The sequence below is a fragment of the Garra rufa genome, chromosome 11 (assembly GCF_049309525.1).
Source record: "Garra rufa chromosome 11, GarRuf1.0, whole genome shotgun sequence".
NCBI classification, from domain to species: Eukaryota; Metazoa; Chordata; class Actinopteri; order Cypriniformes; family Cyprinidae; genus Garra; species Garra rufa.
Genome location: NC_133371.1, coordinates 44,303,867 through 44,320,557, shown reverse-complemented (window position 1 = coordinate 44,320,557; position 16,691 = coordinate 44,303,867). Strand labels below are relative to the sequence as shown.

At 37.9% G+C, this 16,691-nt stretch overlaps 2 protein-coding genes across 2 annotated transcripts in view; both read right to left on the bottom strand.

Moving 5' to 3' along the window:
* LOC141345374 (DISP complex protein LRCH3-like) overlaps window positions 1-1,977 on the bottom strand; it is a 20,461-nt gene extending 18,484 nt beyond the window's left edge. Inside the window, exon 1 of the mRNA XM_073850230.1 lies at window positions 1,934-1,977. Coding sequence (XP_073706331.1) covers window positions 1,934-1,977 — 44 coding nt within the window. The remainder of the gene's footprint in view (window positions 1-1,933) is intronic.
* Window positions 1,978-4,626: 2,649 nt separating this feature from the next.
* On the bottom strand, window positions 4,627-12,711 carry LOC141345372 (hemagglutinin/amebocyte aggregation factor-like). Its single transcript, XM_073850229.1, has 5 exons — window positions 12,657-12,711; window positions 12,493-12,565; window positions 11,676-11,861; window positions 11,449-11,598; window positions 4,627-4,672 (listed from the first exon to the last, which is right to left on the bottom strand). The coding sequence occupies exons 1-5, from the start codon at window positions 12,709-12,711 to the stop codon at window positions 4,627-4,629; spliced, it is 510 nt and encodes a 169-aa protein (XP_073706330.1).
* Between the last annotated feature and the right edge of the window lie 3,980 nt (window positions 12,712-16,691).

Here is a 16,691-nt window from a genome sequence, read left to right as displayed (position 1 = left end):
AAATGTTCTCAATTTAGTTTTAAAATATTTTCTCACTGCGTTAGAATGCAATTATGTATTATTTAAATCAAATTTATATATATATATATATATATATATATATATATATATATATATATATATATAGTCCACAGCACCTTGTAGTGTTCCTCAAACCACTGGAGCACAGCTGAAGTTTTATATCAATTTACACATAAATTTCACACCAAAATCAAAGAAAAATCTAAGAAAAAATAAACTTATGACATTATTGGCATTGCAATTTAGCACATTTTGTTCCCATAATGTCATTACAGTATACAAAACAGTATTTAATGCACTTATAGTACTGGAAATAGTGGCGTAAGTATAGTATGTAATTTGAATTTCTGCCTTTTATTTATTTTAATTTTTTCATTTATTTATTTTTTTACCTTAAAGGGTTTCCCTTTTTGACAATATTGAGATGTACAATAGAAACTTTGCATAATTATTTGCAAGAATTTTGGAGTTATTAAGAAGAAAATCCACAATGCAAAAAATAAATAAAATAAAATAAAATAAAATAAAATAAATAAATAAAATGGGTCCTTAACCAGACAATGCAAAATACAATTTATCTTATTACTTTTACATTTTAACATAAAACAGGACCCCAACATGCTCTTGAAAGGTTTCTTGAGATTCACTCTTTAAAAGTTTATTACATGAAACTAAACAAAAAAAGGAACATCTACAAAAGGTTTTTAAAGTTATCTCAAGAAATCTAAAACTAAACTAAATTTCAATTCATTTAATGAGTAGCCTAATACATTTCATGAATACATTTTTTTGAATAAATAAAGAGGCAATTATTAAATATCCCGAAAAATTCATTATAACCCACAAATAAACAACCAGCCAGCAAATAAACTAAATAAACATATATATTCTACAAAAGTTCCACAAGACTATTCGAATGCTTAATAAAATAAAATAAAAATAACCAAATAAATAAATACCCAACAAAAAACTAATAAATAAAGAGGCCTTATATCATGCCAATAAAGCAATATAAACTGAATTGAAAAATATCCACAAAAAATAAAATAAAATCGAATACATTAACAAGCAACAAATAACTAACCAACCATTTTTTGCAAATAAATTTGTCTATTTAGAAATTATTCGAAACAGAGAAAATTCACAATGCTAAAATAAATAAATAAAATAATTTGATCAAATTAAATAAACTGGTCCTAAAACACACCATGCAAAACTACAAAATAAAAATAATCAATAAATATACCCAAAAGAAAATAAAGCAGGCAATAATTAAATCATCTGCATATAGCATTAATTTGTGTTCCATCCCCTTCTCAGCCCCCTTTACTCCCATAATGTTTGGGTCTGCCCTAATCATAATGGCCAGAAACTTCTCCAGCCGTGAAGCCAGAATTTTTGCCAACACCTTACAATCCAAATCAATAAGGCTTACTGACCTAAAATTAGCAGGATCTGTTAAATCCCTATCTTTTTTTAGGTATCAGTGTTATTAATGCTTCCATAAAGGTGCCAGGTTATACTACAGCTTTCAACGCCTCTGTATAGACTTCTGTAAATATTGGAGCCATATTCCATATTCCCCATTCCTAAATCCTATTGAGGAATTTTTTTCTGCCTGGACATGGGAAGTGTTTGACAGAAATCCACAAACACGTATACCCCTTCTCCAAGCTATGGAAGACGCATGTAGAGATTTAGAAGTTGATGTTTTTCATGGCTGGATTCGCCATGCTAGGCGGTATTTCCTCCGCTGCTTGGCCAGGGAAAACATTTCTTGTGATGATGATGAGGCGCTGTGGCCAGACCGAAACAGAAGACAAGATGCAACAGGTTTTTTTTTTTTTTTTTTTTTTTTTTACAGTAACTGTATACAGAAAATCCTTCTGTTTTGTTATGTAGACCACTGTACAGTATGTGGAACTTTGTGTTGGTTGGGATGTACACTGTGTCCATTGTTTTTGTGGGAAAAATTAAATATATTCATTACCATGTATTTGTGTGTTCTGAGTATAAAAACAATATTCTCAAATATTTTACATCACAACACACTTATGTATATACTGTCTGTAGTAAGTGTAACACTGAACAAAAGAGGCCTAAGTCATTACAATGAATGGAGAAGTGTGTTTTACATTGAGCACGTCAGTGTTCAACTGGTTCTTATAAATGTAAATGTATAAATGTAAATATTACAGCCGACAACAGAACAATTCAATCGCTCATTTAGAGACTTCGTCTGCAACTGAGTCACACAATGGTGGTCTTTTTCAGACCGTTTCAGCTCCGGGAGGGCGGGGCTAAGGTAAGACGCCCCTGTCAATCAACTGGTTCGTCACAACAACAAGAAGCTGCATAATCTGATTTTAAAAAGGGGATATTACTTGTAAAAATTAAAAAAAATAACACTATCATTGTAGGGTGGTTCAGTACACAAACTACCAAAACACAACAATGTTTGCAATGTGCAAACAACATGTAAAACTATACACAACAAAAAAGTAACAAAAAAGTTAGTTTTGCACCCGATGACCGCTTAATATTTTCTTGTTTAACTTACATAAAAGCAATAATACAATCATAATGTGAGCAGCAGCTCATTGGCATTTAAATAGGCATGCAATGAAAACAGCATGTTTCTGCTTCCACTCAAAATAGACATTTTCAAAATGAGATACTGTCATCAATTATCTGTGAATTTTACATTATGAGCTGCTACACACACAGATTTTTTTTGTTCATTTTTAAGTTTTAACCTAATTAAGTCAAGTCATTTTTTTTTAATAAAATGTAGAAATGAGGTTATTTGTTTTTTTCTGTAGTATTTACTTGACCACAGAATCCTTTTTACAACCCCAATGTGCTGGAATGAATTTGAATATTGTGAAAAAGCTTTTTTGGCCAGTGTCTGGTTGTGGCACATTTAGAGGTCAATTTAGAGAAGAGGTTAATTAGTTAGCCTGCTGTCAAAGAGTTGGTCAAATCAGTGGTTATGTTTCCGAAAATGAAAATGTACGTGTTGAGGAGATTATTTGTCCCTTATCTTCATTCTCAAAGCAAGTGTCACACCCCTCTCAGCCTGTTTGGTTTCCTGTTAGCCCCAAGCTCCACCCACCCGATCTCACTTGTGCCCACAGCTTGTCTCTTTGGCTGCATTGTAAAGAGGGCTACGTTTAACTCCTTTCATTTAGTTTCTTCATTTTGATCAGATTAATAATAATAATAATAATAATAATAATAATAATTTGTTACATTTATATAGTGTTTTCTAGACACTCAAAGCGCTTTACATTTTAAGGGGTATCTCCTCATCCACCAACAGTGTGCAGCATCCACCTGGATGATGCGATGGCAGCCATAGTGCGCCAGAGGAGACAGAGTGATGAAGCCAATCGGAATATGGGGATGATTCGGAGGCCATGATGGTCAGAGGTCAATGGGCAAATTTGGCCAGGAAGCTGAGGTCACACCTCTACTCTTTTCGAAAGACATCCAGGGATTTTTAATGACCACAGAGAGTCAGGACCTCGGTTTAACGTCTCATCCGAAGGAGGGTGCTTTTTGGCAGTATAGTGTCCCCGTCACTATACGGGGGTGCTAGGACCCACACAGACCACAGGGTGAGCATCCCCTGCTGCCCTCACTAGCACCTCTTCCAGCAGCAACCTATAGTTTTCCCAGGAGGTCTCACATCCAGGTACTGACCAGGCTCAACCCTGCTTAGCTTCAGTGGGCGACCAATCTTGGGCTGCAGGGTGACATGGATGCCGGTATAAACCAGAATAATAAAATGTAGTTAAGATTAAATTAGCCTGATTTATATATTTAGTATGCTTGAGAGACTTTAATGAACTGTCACTGGATTGATTCTGATATTCTTCATAGGACTACTTTTGTTAACAGAGCAAAAAAAAATGTTGCCTCTGCCAATATTATTATTTTTATTATATCTAATTAACTGTTCCATAAATGCAATACTAAAATGATCATTTGAGCAGCAGCTCATTTGGAATTACAGAGACATGCATGAAAACAGCAGGCTTCTGCTTCCACTCAAAATGATAAACTGTAATAAATGATCTGTGAGGTATTTTGAGCTGAAACTTTACAGGCACATTCTGGGAACACATGAGACACTGCTTATTGTAAACAGGGGCACAATAGGTCTCCTTTTAATCACAGGTGGTTTAAGACTGGATATAGATTTTTTTAAATGTAAGGGAATACCATTTTTTATGCAGACATTCTTATTACATTATGACTGTACAAAGTGTTTGTGCATTAAGTGCAGTTTTTACACTATGAGCTGCTAAATGTTATTTTTTTTTTGTAGTATTTAGGCCTAATTGACTACAACCCCACTTTGCTGTACTGAATTATAATATAACCTCCATCCAGTTTTTGTGATGTTTCATCAATGATTATGTCACTGAAAATGTAAAATGCAAGATTTAATCCAATGATTTCAGCCTATGGACACACACAGAGAGAGAGAGAGAGTGAGAGAGAGAGAGATAAGCCGCAGTGTTTGTTTTCAACATGTATTACTTTCAGAGGATCATGAGAGAATATTCATCATGAACTGTAAAATACTGAATCAGGGAATCAACGGTTGTTCCGCTCACAGTACTTGTACGCCCATCGCCGATCTCTGAAAGAAGTACAACACATTAGTGACAACAGAGCACACAATCTAATATGTAACAAGCTTTGCATAATAATTATTACAAATAACATGAGTAAATAAATTCCACATTTACATTTACATTTACATTTACCTTTTTTTCATTTAGCAGACGCTTTTATCCAAAGCAACTTACAATTGGGAATACAACAAGTGAGTGAGGCAGATCGACATAGGAAGTGCTCAAAAATACCATATGTCAGGCGTTGTTAGATGAGTATGGGCTAGAAAGGGAAGATCAGGAAAGAGAGGAGAAGATTTTTTTCTTTTTTTTTTTTATTATTACTGAGTCAGATAGTGTCGAAAAAGATGGGTTTTCAGCAGTCGCTTGAAGACAGTAATGGAGTCTGCGTTTCGGATGGGGGTGGGAAGATCATTCCACCAGGCAGGGACATTGAAGGAGAATGTTTTGGAAAGTGATTTCGTGCCTCTCTGTGGTGGTACAATAAGGCGTCTTTCACTAGAGGATCTCAGACCTCTGGAGGGAGTGTAGATGCGTAGTAGTGAATGGAGGTAGGCCGGTGATGAGCCGGTGGCTGTCCTATAGGCCAGCATCAGTGTCTTGAATTTGATGCGTGCTGTAACCGGTAACCAGTGCAGGGATATGAAGAGAGGTGTGACATGGGCCTTCTTGGGCTCATTGAAGACGAGCCGTGCTGCTGCATTCTGAATCATTTGTAGAGGCCTGATTGTACATGCTGGAAGACCAGCTAAAGAGCATTGCAGTAGTCCAGCCTGGAAATGACCAGGGCCTGGACGAGGAGTTGTGTAGCAAGCTCTGTTAGGAAGGGCCTGATCTTTCTGATGTTGTTCAATGCAAACCTGCAGGATCGAGCAGTTTTAGCTATGTGGTCTTTAAAAGTCAATTGGTCGTCAAAGATTACACCAAGATTTCTGGCTGATGTAGATGGGGTAATTGTTGATGAACCTAACTGGATGGAGAAGTCATGTTGTAAAGTTGGAGTGGCGGAAAAGACAAGGAGCTCAGTTTTAGCTAGATTGAGCTGAAGATGGTGTTCCTTCATCCATGCAGAGATATCCGCCAGGCAGCCAGAGATCCTTGCAGCTACTGATGGATCATCTGGTTTGAAAGAAAGATAGAGCTGTGTGTCATCAGCATAGAAATGGTAGGAGAAGCCATGTGCCTGTATGATGGGGCCCAGAGATGTGATATATTGATATTGATATAACTTTTATTGTCAGACGAATCTGAAATATATATCGAGAAGAGTATATAAGGAGAAGAGGAGGGGTCCAAGAACTGATCCCTGAGGAACCCCAGTGACCAGTTGATGAGTTTTGGAAACCTCCCCTCCCCAGGCCACTCTGAAAGACCTGCCAGAGAGGTAGGATTTGAACCAGCGAAGTGAAGTCCCTGTGATGCCCAACTTTTGCAATCCGCAGGGCTTCAGTGACAGACAGTAGTGCCGTCTCAGTTGAATGGCCACTCCTGAACCCTGACTGGTTAGCATCCAATAGGTTGTTCTGTGAGAGAAATAAAGATAGCTGGTTGAAAACAGCTCGTTCCAATGTTTTTGCTATGAACGGAAGGAGAGAGACAGGTCTGTAGTTGTCAATGAGTGAAGGGTTAAGTGTAGGTTTTTTGAGCAGTGGGGTTACCCGGGCCTGCTTAAATGTAGTGGGGAAAGTGCCTGTGAGAAGAGATGTGTTGATGATGTGTGTGAGCGCTGGTAGGATTGTAGGGGAGATTGCTTGGATAAGGTGTGAGGGGATGGGGTCTAAAGGACATGTCGTCGGATGGCTGGAGAGGAGAAGTTTGGTTACTTCTGCCTCAGAATGGGGATGGAAGGAAAGGAGGGGAGTTTCAGCCATGGGTGTGGTCAGTTTTAGATCCTGTATATGTGGAGCTGAGAACTTATTACTGATAGATATAGTTTTGTCTGTAAAAAATGTGGCAAAATCATCAGCTGTTATAGAAGTGGTGGGAGGTGGTAGAGGGGGACAGAGCAGTGAATTAAAAGTTTTGAAAAGGTTGCGTTTGTCCGGAGCATTGTTGATCTTGTTGTGGAAGTATGAAGATTTGGCAGTATGGACATGGGTAGAGAAAGATGAAAGAAGAGACTGATACATACTCAAGTCAGATGGATCCTTAGATTTGTGCCATTTTCTGTCAGCTGCCCTAAGTTTGGACCGATGCTCACGAAGAACATCGGATAGCCAAGGGTTGGAAGGAGCAGCCCGTGCTGGCCTGGAGGAGAGAGGGCATATATCATCTAGGCAAGAAGTAAGAGTGGAACATAACGTGTCGGTTGCTGCATTAGTATCCAGGGATGTGAAGTGGATAGGAGAGGGAAGAGAGGAGGATACTGAGGAAGAAAGATGGTGAGGGTGAGAGAGAGTGTAGGTTTTGTCTAAAAGTAACAGGTAGGGGGGATGGGGGTGCACAAGTAGCAAGATGTAGATTTAGTGTAATGAAGAAATGGTCAAAGATGTGTAGGGGTTTGACCACAATGTCGTCTGAAGTACAATTTCTTGTGTAAATGAGATCAAGTTGGTTGCCGGATTTATGAGTGTATGCAGTGGTAGTGCGTTTTAGGTCAAATGAAGCAAGGAGTGAATGGAAGTCTGCAGCATAGGGTTTGTCCAGATGAATGTTAAAATCTCCAAAGACTAGAAGTGGGCTGCCATCTTCTGGAAAAAAGGATAGCAGCCCATCCAGCTCTTCTAAGATGCCAAGTTGAGTAGGGGGGCGGTAAATGACCACAACATGTAGTTTGATAGGAGATGTTATAGTGGTTGTATGAGATTGAGTTATAATGGCATAGAGGAGAATGGGTTGAGTATTTCCAGTTGTTGGAAATCAGAAGTCCCGTACCCCCACCCCTTCCAGTCTGACCAGGGGTGTGAGAGAAGGAGAATTTATTAGAAAGAGCGGCTGGACGTATCCAGGTCTCAGTCAAACCTAGGATTCTCAGGCCAGATTGCAAAGAAAATGCCGAAACGAAGTCAGCTTTGTTGACGGCTGATTGACAGTTCCAAAGTCCAAGCGTGAAAGAGAAAGGTTCAGTGGAAGAGGTGTCTATAGCAGTCATTCCCAAAGGCGGGGTCGCGGGAAATATTGTATGGGTCGCCAAGTCGAGCAGTATTTTTCAGTGCGCTATATACTCTTGATTAAAATTTATATGTGTAGTTCACCTATTAGCCGCACGAGGGAGCTCGTTGTTTTCTTCTTCTGCTTTCTTTTTTTTGTTGTTGTTCTTTAGCTGCGCTCTGCATTGCCTGTTTCATACTCCGTCTGCAGTGCGTATGCGTTGCGTATTTTTTTCCGCACCCATGTTAACGGATTTGAGCGTTCACACTGCACGCGGTTGCAGTCCAGCAGTGCGTCCCAGAAGCAGTGCGTTTGCAGCAGAGCAGCGATCATTTCGGCAGAGTCTATTTTTTTGCTGTGCTGCAAGCACTGCATGTGCTGAATTAAAGTGACAGCGCATTGTTTGCTGTAAAAATGAACATGGATTGACACGAAAATGTCCCATAAATGCATATAAATGAAGTCCACTTTTTCACAGTCAACACGTGGCTTTTTGGCTAGGTTTAAAATAAGGAAAAGTGCAGTTTTAAAGAAACAGGCAACATAATACGTGCACTTGTCCAGGCAGAAAAGTTCTTTAAAGCATTGTTTTTTTAGATTTAAGATTTAATGCGAAAGAAAAGCATGAGAGCCGACTGTTTCTGTCTGTGGTAAGTTTTAATTAAAATATTTTTTGATAGCCCAATTTCAATTAGAAAAGGAAGCTATAGCCTCCCTATGTTGTGTTTAAATGTGTTGCAACTTACTTGAGCAACTTAATATACAAATCTAGAAGTCAAGTGCATTGAATAATATGTTGTTTTTTATTGAGTTTAAACGTGAAAATGTCTGTTACTGTATTAGTGTACTGTAATAAAAGAGGATCACATTGAAATTTTTCGGATTTGAAATCAAAATAACGGATAAATATTGTGTTTGTGGTAAACAGCATTTTCTGCAAATCTGCATTTTACTTAAATAAAAAAAATGTGCTTTGTCAAATATCTGTATCTCTTTTAAATAGTTAAGTGGAAGCATGACCTTAAAGGGGTCCTATTATGCTTTCTCATTTTTTGAACTTTAGCCAGTGTGTGGTGTGTATGTTTGGGCATAAAAAACATCTACAAAGTTACAAATCTCAAAGTCCACTCCAAACGGAGATATTAAGTTTTAAAAAAATCCCTTTTCAAGAACTACAACGAATGACTCGTTTGGACTACAGCGTTTGTTTTCCGGATGCAATGATGTCACAACGCGGTATCCCGCCTACAGAAATTCAATTGGTTGGCGGGTGGGGGATTCGCCTAACTTTACCCATGTAATATGGACAGACGCTTTTGGGATGCTACAGCGAGCAGTAGGTCAGCTCGTTTAAACGCAGCTTTAACTAAAGGTTCGCCAACTGCTCCGGTATCCGCGCTGAAGCAGCACCATTCACGTGTGTTGTACAGAGGGTCCAAACACACGCAGATCCACGGCTGATGTAAACACGAACATTGACTAACTTAGTGATCATCCGTGGACACGTCGGCGCCGCGCCGTAGACATGTGCAGTATGTGGTAAGAGATTTATTTATCACACAGTGTAGATAGCTTCACTAGCCTTATGGTTTCAGGCATGCAAATAATTAAATACATTAGCACAATAATGATAATATCACGTATCCCCGATCTCGTATGCTGGCGATAGGACCAACAATAGCGTATTATTTACTCACCCTTATTTGTTATGCATACTAGGTGTATATGACTTCCTTCTTTCAGACGAATACAATCGGCGTTATATTAAATCGATTCTGGTACTCGTAGAACAGCATAGACTGAAAATAAGTCGATCCATAATAAAAAAAATGCATTACATGGCTCCCGGGGGGTCGGTAAAAGCCTCCTTTAGCGATCAGATGTGTTTGTGTAAAAAAAATAAAAAAATAAAAATATTATATATATATATATCCATATAATAGAATATAATTTAGTTTGCTGCTTTGGGAAGGGGCGCAGCAGGGTGGAACGCTGTCTATGCTGTTTGCCAATCACAACGCAGTGGGACTTCTGACCAATCACAATACTTTTGACTTTTCGGAAGGCGGAACCCGGAACTAATCGAGCCGTTTGTGCCAGCCTGGGGAGAAAGCAATTGTAATAATGTAAATTATGTGAAAAATAATGCGTTTTTCGAACAACTAAGCATGTGAGCATGTTCAAGTACACCTCAAAAACAAATTAAAGACTTTGTAAAGGAGCATAATAGGACCCCTTTAAAAATGGTCACACATATTTTGTTAATGCATAAATTCTCTTTGTGATATATGAACTATATGGGCTTAATGTTTATTGGGTCACAAGGATTTATCGACTTTAAAATGTGGGTCCCCAGAAAAAAAGTTTGGGAAACACTGGTCTATAGGACGCAGGTTAGAGAGATTGCGTCGGCGTGAGCGTGTGATGTTAGTGCGGTGTGTAGAGAGCACCAGAATGAGTTGGAAACACAAGATAGAGAAGGACAGAAAGAAGAGTGAAATAAAGGAAATTAATACTTAAGTGCATTGTCGGTTTCGTTGCTTGGCTAAGTCGCGCAGGAAAAGTCGCAAGTCTTTACTCTCGTCTGTCTTCAAAGTCGCGCAGGAAAAGTCGCAAGTCTTTACTCTTGTCGGTATTCACGCGAGGAGGCTGAACGCTTCCGCTGACGCTTCAGCTGTGTCAGCTGGTCTGACACAGTTAAATAGACAACCAAACAGTGCTTCACTGATAAAAGCTAGGGACGCCTCCTAGGCTCAGTCAGCCGCAAATGTATGGCCTGCACACAACATGGCTCAATCGAAACTCAAAAAGCAACCGCTTCGCACTTGTAATAGCTCCAGAAGGGAACGATATGAAATAACAAAAGCTTCCCTTGGCCTTACGCTCAGTTATCAATTTTAATGATTGCAATAAAAACTAGAATTTAAAGCAAAAACAAACGCAGGACAAATAACAGAAGAACACTCCTTTTCTAACAGTGAATAGATGTAAATCAATAAATCAAACAAACGAATATCTAAACAGAACAACAGAGTGCTTTAAGATGCAGCTCAGAATTAATATTAACGAATAAGTAAGTAAATAGAAACAACAGAGTGCGTTTAGAAGCAGCTCAAAATTAATATGAAGGAATGAGTAAGAAAATAGAAACAACAGAGTGTTAAGAAGCAGCTCAAAATTAACATGAATGAATAAGTAAGTAAATAGAAACAACAGAGTGTGTTTAGAAGCAGCTCAAAATTAATATTAAAGAATGAGTAAGTAAAAAGAAACAACAGAGTGCGTTTAGAAGCAGCTCAAAATTAATATTAAGGAATAAGTAAGTAAATAGAAACAACAGAGTGCGTTTAGAAGCGGCTCAAAAATAATATGAAGGAATGAGTAAGACAGAGTGCTTAAGGGAACAGCAGCTTAAAATTAATACTTAGGAATAAGTAATTAAATAGAAACGACAAAGTGCTTTTAGCAGCAACTCTAAGTAACGATCGCCTATCGAAAAAGTTTTAAAGTAGACACTTACGGGCCGTCGTTCTTTCTCGTCTGAGGACTGGACTCACTTTTTACATCTTTATTATAATTGTAGCTAAAAAAAACAACAACGTGTAATTCATTAGTAAACAACAGAGCTCACAATCTTGCTCAGCTATAGCTTCATTAGAAATAACATATAAGTACATAAATTAAAACCCACTCTTGTTGATTTTGATGGTAGCTATGAACGCCCACCAGAAGGTTCGCGGTGGGCACAGCCCAGAGGAAGTACTCAGTAAAGTTGTTCAAGTATTTGGTCCAATGACAGTTCGCAGAAACCGACGGACTTTTACAGCAGTAAAAATTCCAGCTGTGTAAAAACATGGTATTAGCATCAGCACAAGTGAGTCAAAGTTTACAGATGAGAATCAGTCGATCAGAGCTCACCGTCTGTCCTTATAGGTGTTGCTGTAATAGCTGCTCATTCCTGCAATCACGTGTTGTGCTGGACACTCAAAGAGGATCAATTGTTCAAAGTCGTTGGCGAAATCTGTCCAGTAACATCCACTCCTGCCGTAGGTGTCTCGACAGACAAATACCCAAGTGCGGTCATGATGATAATAGCTGTGTTCACTTTGTTAACACAAGACGGAATGGAGAAAGAAAGTGCAAAACTGAAATGCATTTTCGATAATTCAACCACAAGTGGAAGCAACAGTGATGCATTTATTGTTTCTGCTTGGTATACATGTTTTCAGGGTTTCACCTTTCATGAATTTCCTGATAATTTACTCACCCCATGTCTTTCAAGATATTCAAGTCTTTATTCAAATTACGTTACGTTTTTGGAGGAAAACATGATCCCAGGATTTTTCTCCATATAGTAGACTTCAATGGTGCTCAACCGATTGAAGGTTAATAATGCAGTTTCAAAGCAGCCTCAACACGATCCCAGCAGAGAAATGAAAGTCTTATCTAGCGACACATCTGTTTTTGTAATTACAATTTATATACTTTTTAACCTCCAATGCTCATCTTGTCTAGTTCTGTGATGCCCATGCATGCTCTCTGTGCACTGTGGTTTAATACAGCTTAAAAAAAATGCATATCTTGGATGAAACGGGGGTGAGAAAATTATCTGGAGTACTCCTTTAAACTGATATTGGTGGGTACCATCTGGCAAAAATCTGGTTGGAATCTGCATACAACCTAATAGTTTATAATGTTTATAAACGATCAGTACAAATTAATAAGCGGTGCTCACCTTGCCATGGCGCCTATGGACTGGCCGGAAGGACAGACAAAATATACAGACCCTTTATAACTGCTCTTATAGCCTGTGTAGAGATAGATATCAAACCGAACTCAGTTTGGAATATTTTCAAATATCAAATAACACAAAAAGATTATGCTGCTAAAGTCACTCACCTTGTCCAGGGGCTAACAGTCCAGTCAGCAGCAGAAGCAGAGCAACGGTCTTCATAGTAGGCTAATCAGGGATGAAAACGCAATTTGTGGTGTTTCTTGCCCTGAGTGCGTTCTTTTAAATGCTTTATCACATGACTGAATCCAGCAGCGGCCAATCAGGAGTCTGAGGCAAAACATAAAACCTTCACAGGCCAGTGAGATCGAAATCTTTATCTCAGCTGTAATATTTTCCATCGCTTGGACATCAAAAATCAACCGAAGCATATTCACACAATCCCAAAGAGCCAAGTAAGTAGTCAGTTAATTGGATATTCTCGACGATGACCTTAACAGCTCAGTCAGGTAGGGTCTCTTAGAGCTCGCTAGAAATACTTTTCATATAATAGGTTATAATTAATAAACACTCAAGAATCTTATTTTAAGAGAGGTTTAAACGATTCACGATTTATTCAAACAGTCACTCAAAAGTATTAAATTAAAAGTAAGAGTGACAATCTTCAGCTACAAAATTTCATTCCAGCTCATTTATAGTCTGAAATACAACATTTCCACAGGCCTCTCCTTTTTTAGCCCCTTTTGTAAAACATATCCATTTACACTTTATTGCCAAAAGTATTGATAATGAACTACTTTAGTAATTTCCATGAACACTAATCTTAATATTTAAACATATAATGATATTCTAGGGAATTGTGTCCTTCTAATTTTATAGCAAAAGTTTGGACAGGACCCTTTTTTATTCTAACACGACAGTGCCAGTGTGTGTAAGGCAAGGTTCATAGAGAAATGCTTGTGCAGACCAAAACCTAAGTTCAGCAGATGCCTTAAGTTTTTAAGTTAAAACATCTTAAAACTACAAGTCCTTTTAAATTATTACAATAAAAATTTGTTGATATAACGTGTAAGTTTAAACGATTTAAGTTGATTTAACTTACAATCTTAAGGCAGCTGCTAAACTTAAGTTTTTAAGTTGAAACTTGTGAAAACTTTTTACAGTGCAGTCAGGTTAGTTATTTCTCTACGAGTCTTGCCTTGGTCACTTATATAGGCATAGTCTTGTTAGAATAGAAAAGGGTCTTGTCCAATTTTTTGCTATAAAATTAGAAGGACTTAATTTATACCATAAAATACAATCTTTTCAACTCTAGAAGTTCCAAATGGTGTTGCAATAATTCATCTCCTAATAAGGAAGTTCAGTTTTGTTTTGTTTTTACATGAAAACTGACAAACAGGATGTATTCAGTTGTTTTGGCATTTTTCAAATCATCATACAAGAGGAACATTCCTCGATAAGATCAAACCATCTGTCCAAACTTTCTTCAAGCTAAAGAGGAAGTTTCTAATCGCAAATCCACCACCCTCATTCTTTACCTTCCTCATTTGCTCCCCATTTGTTCTTCTTGTGTTTGCAGCCCCGTGCCAGTTCGCTGATGTGTGTGTACCTAGTGCCTTTCCTTGTCCTGCCATCCAGTCAAGTTGCCAGATTCTTTTCCCTACAGTGTAGTTTTTGTTTGTTTATTTTTTTCTATCATTAATACATTTCTCGTCCCTCCCACCGCTTGACACCCAATGCATCTACCAACCCAAAAAACAACAGGACAACCCAGTTTTGGTAAGCCTTTTTCTGCAAGCTTATGAAAAAAAAACAGATTTTGCTCCCCTCGAGATGTGCTAAAGGGACCTTGTTAAAAATATTTCTGCCCCTTGATCTGCACGTTTCCACCCACGGCACCACCATAGCAGTTTTAACAGCATGGCAAAAGTTCGGAGCAAGATATGCTAATTGTTTATTTAGAGTCCCTGTCTCAAAGGAGACAAGAAAGCAGTGGATTTATTGATTTATTTACTGTATTTTGTATAAACGTGATTTCTTTCTCAGCTGTTTACCTTCACAAACATAACCGACAGTTTTTGTAACTCCTGTGTGGTTTTAATATAAATCTGTGTGCATTTGACAGTGTAAGCGCAAAAAGACATGGAAGAGAACTTAGTTTAGTACTCGCATGCTGTCAGACAGCCACTTTCGAAGTTTTTACTTGATTTAGCTAAGTAAAATTCTTAAATACAATGTAGAAATCAGGCTACATTTATTTTTCTACATTTTCTTCACCGCAGAATCATTTTTTAATGAATTTTAATATTGTGAAAATCTTTTTTTTTTTTTGGTCAGTGTCTGGACGTGGCACATTTAGAGGTTAATTTATAGGACCTTTAGAGGTTAATTAGTTAGCCTGCTGTCAATAGACTTGGTCAAATCAGTGATCATGATACTGAAAATTCTAAATGTATGATTTAATCAAATGATTTCAGCATATTGACACACACACAGTGGTTGTTTTTTTTAACATGCATTTATTTCAGAGGATCATGAGAGAATTTTCATCGTGAACTGTAAGAAAATATTGAATCTTGGAATCAAATTTTGTATTTGGCACAGACCTTGTACTAATTGTAATTCATTAGTAAACAACAGAGCTCACAATCTTGCTCAACTAGCTTTTTTAGAAATAACATAGAAATAGAAATAAGTGATATATCCTAATTTTCCTCCATATAGTGGACTTCAATGGTGCTCAATGGATTGAAGATAAAAAAAGCAGTTTAAAAGCAGCTTTAAAGGGCTCAACAAAATTCCAGCTGATGAATAAAAGTCTTATCTAGCAAAATGATTGGTTATTTTCTTTTAAAAAAAATTACTATTTATATACTTTTTAACCTCAGATGCTCATCTTGTCTAGCTCTGCAATGCACATGCGTACCTGGTTCAATACAGTTGGGGTATTTCAAAAAGCTCCCATCTCATTTTTTCCTCCAGTTTTAATTTTTTTTTTTTTGTTTAAAACCATAGTGTTTACAAATTTTCAAACCTCAGATCATATTTAACATAAATGGTTCATAAAGCATTATTTTCAGCTGTATATTTTGTATAGTACTGCCAATATTATTATTTTTGTTTGTTTTTTTCATTGATTTTGCTCAAAGTGACAACATACAGAACCCCTAAAATAAAAATATTAGGTAGTAAAAATGCACACAAGAAACTTTTTATGTCCTAAAGAAACTATTCACATGCCCATGGGAATTTTTTGCATGCTTTTGCATTACAATTTTTACCTGACTACCCTTAACGCTAGAAAAGTAACAAAACTCACAGAAGAGCTTACATATTAGAAGCAGCTCTGTAGAGTGGAGGCTTCGTAGAATGAATCTCTAAAGAGAGAAAGCCTAACAACACTCAGTCTTGGTAAGTGGGGTTTTAGCACAACACCAAGAGTAGTTAGCGAGGCTCAAAAAGGGGCCTACCAGCTACTAAAACTGTGAGAATGGGCCTAGTATAAGTTCACTATTAAGTGCTAGTAAGCACTTAATAGTGAACCTGATTACACAGTGCTACCTCGAGTGGAGTTGGGAGACAGGGGTTTTAGGGCCAACTCAAGGATGGGAACGAAGAGACTGCGTGACCCACACCGTATAGCTTTTCTAGAGAAGAACCCAAAACTTGGTGGGAACTTAGCACTTATTTGTGGATATTAGGAAGTGCTCAAAGACTTGCTTGTGCACTTTCTACTATTGTGGATTTGAGAAGGTGCCCAGAGCTCAGCGTGGGACATTACCATGTCTATTATCTTTTTAACGATAGCAGTGCTCACAAGAGGCCTATGTACTAGAAGCAGAGCTTCTGGAGAGCGGAGGCTTCAGCAGGAAGACTCTCTAAGCGAGAGGATATCTAGCTACACTCAACACTAGAGGCAGTTAGTGAGGCTCAAAACAGCCTACACATTAGAACTACCTGAGTGGAGCTCCGGAGAGCAGAGGCTTCAGCAGAACGAGAGGAAGCCTAACGACACTCAATCCTAAAGAAAAGCTCTGAAGAGTGGAGGTCTCAGCAAACGACTCTTTAAAATGAGAAGAGACCTAATTACACTCAACGCTAGAAAAAGTAACAAAACTCACAGAAGAGCCTACATATTAGAAGCAGAGCTCTGTAGAGTGGAGGCTTCTTGGAATGAATCTCTAAAGAGAGAAAGCCTAACA

Coding starts and splice junctions, on each gene's coding strand:
- LOC141345372 (XM_073850229.1), bottom strand. CDS start 12,711: ATGAAGACCGTTGCTCTGCTTCTGCTGCTGACTGGACTGTTAGCCCCT. Junction 11,599..11,675: donor AACACCTATAAGGACAGACG/GTGAGCTCTGAT, acceptor GTTTTTACACAG/CTGGAATTTTTACTGCTGTA. Junction 4,673..11,448: donor TACCATCAAAATCAACAAGA/GTGGGTTTTAAT, acceptor TACTTCTTTCAG/AGATCGGCGATGGGCGTACA.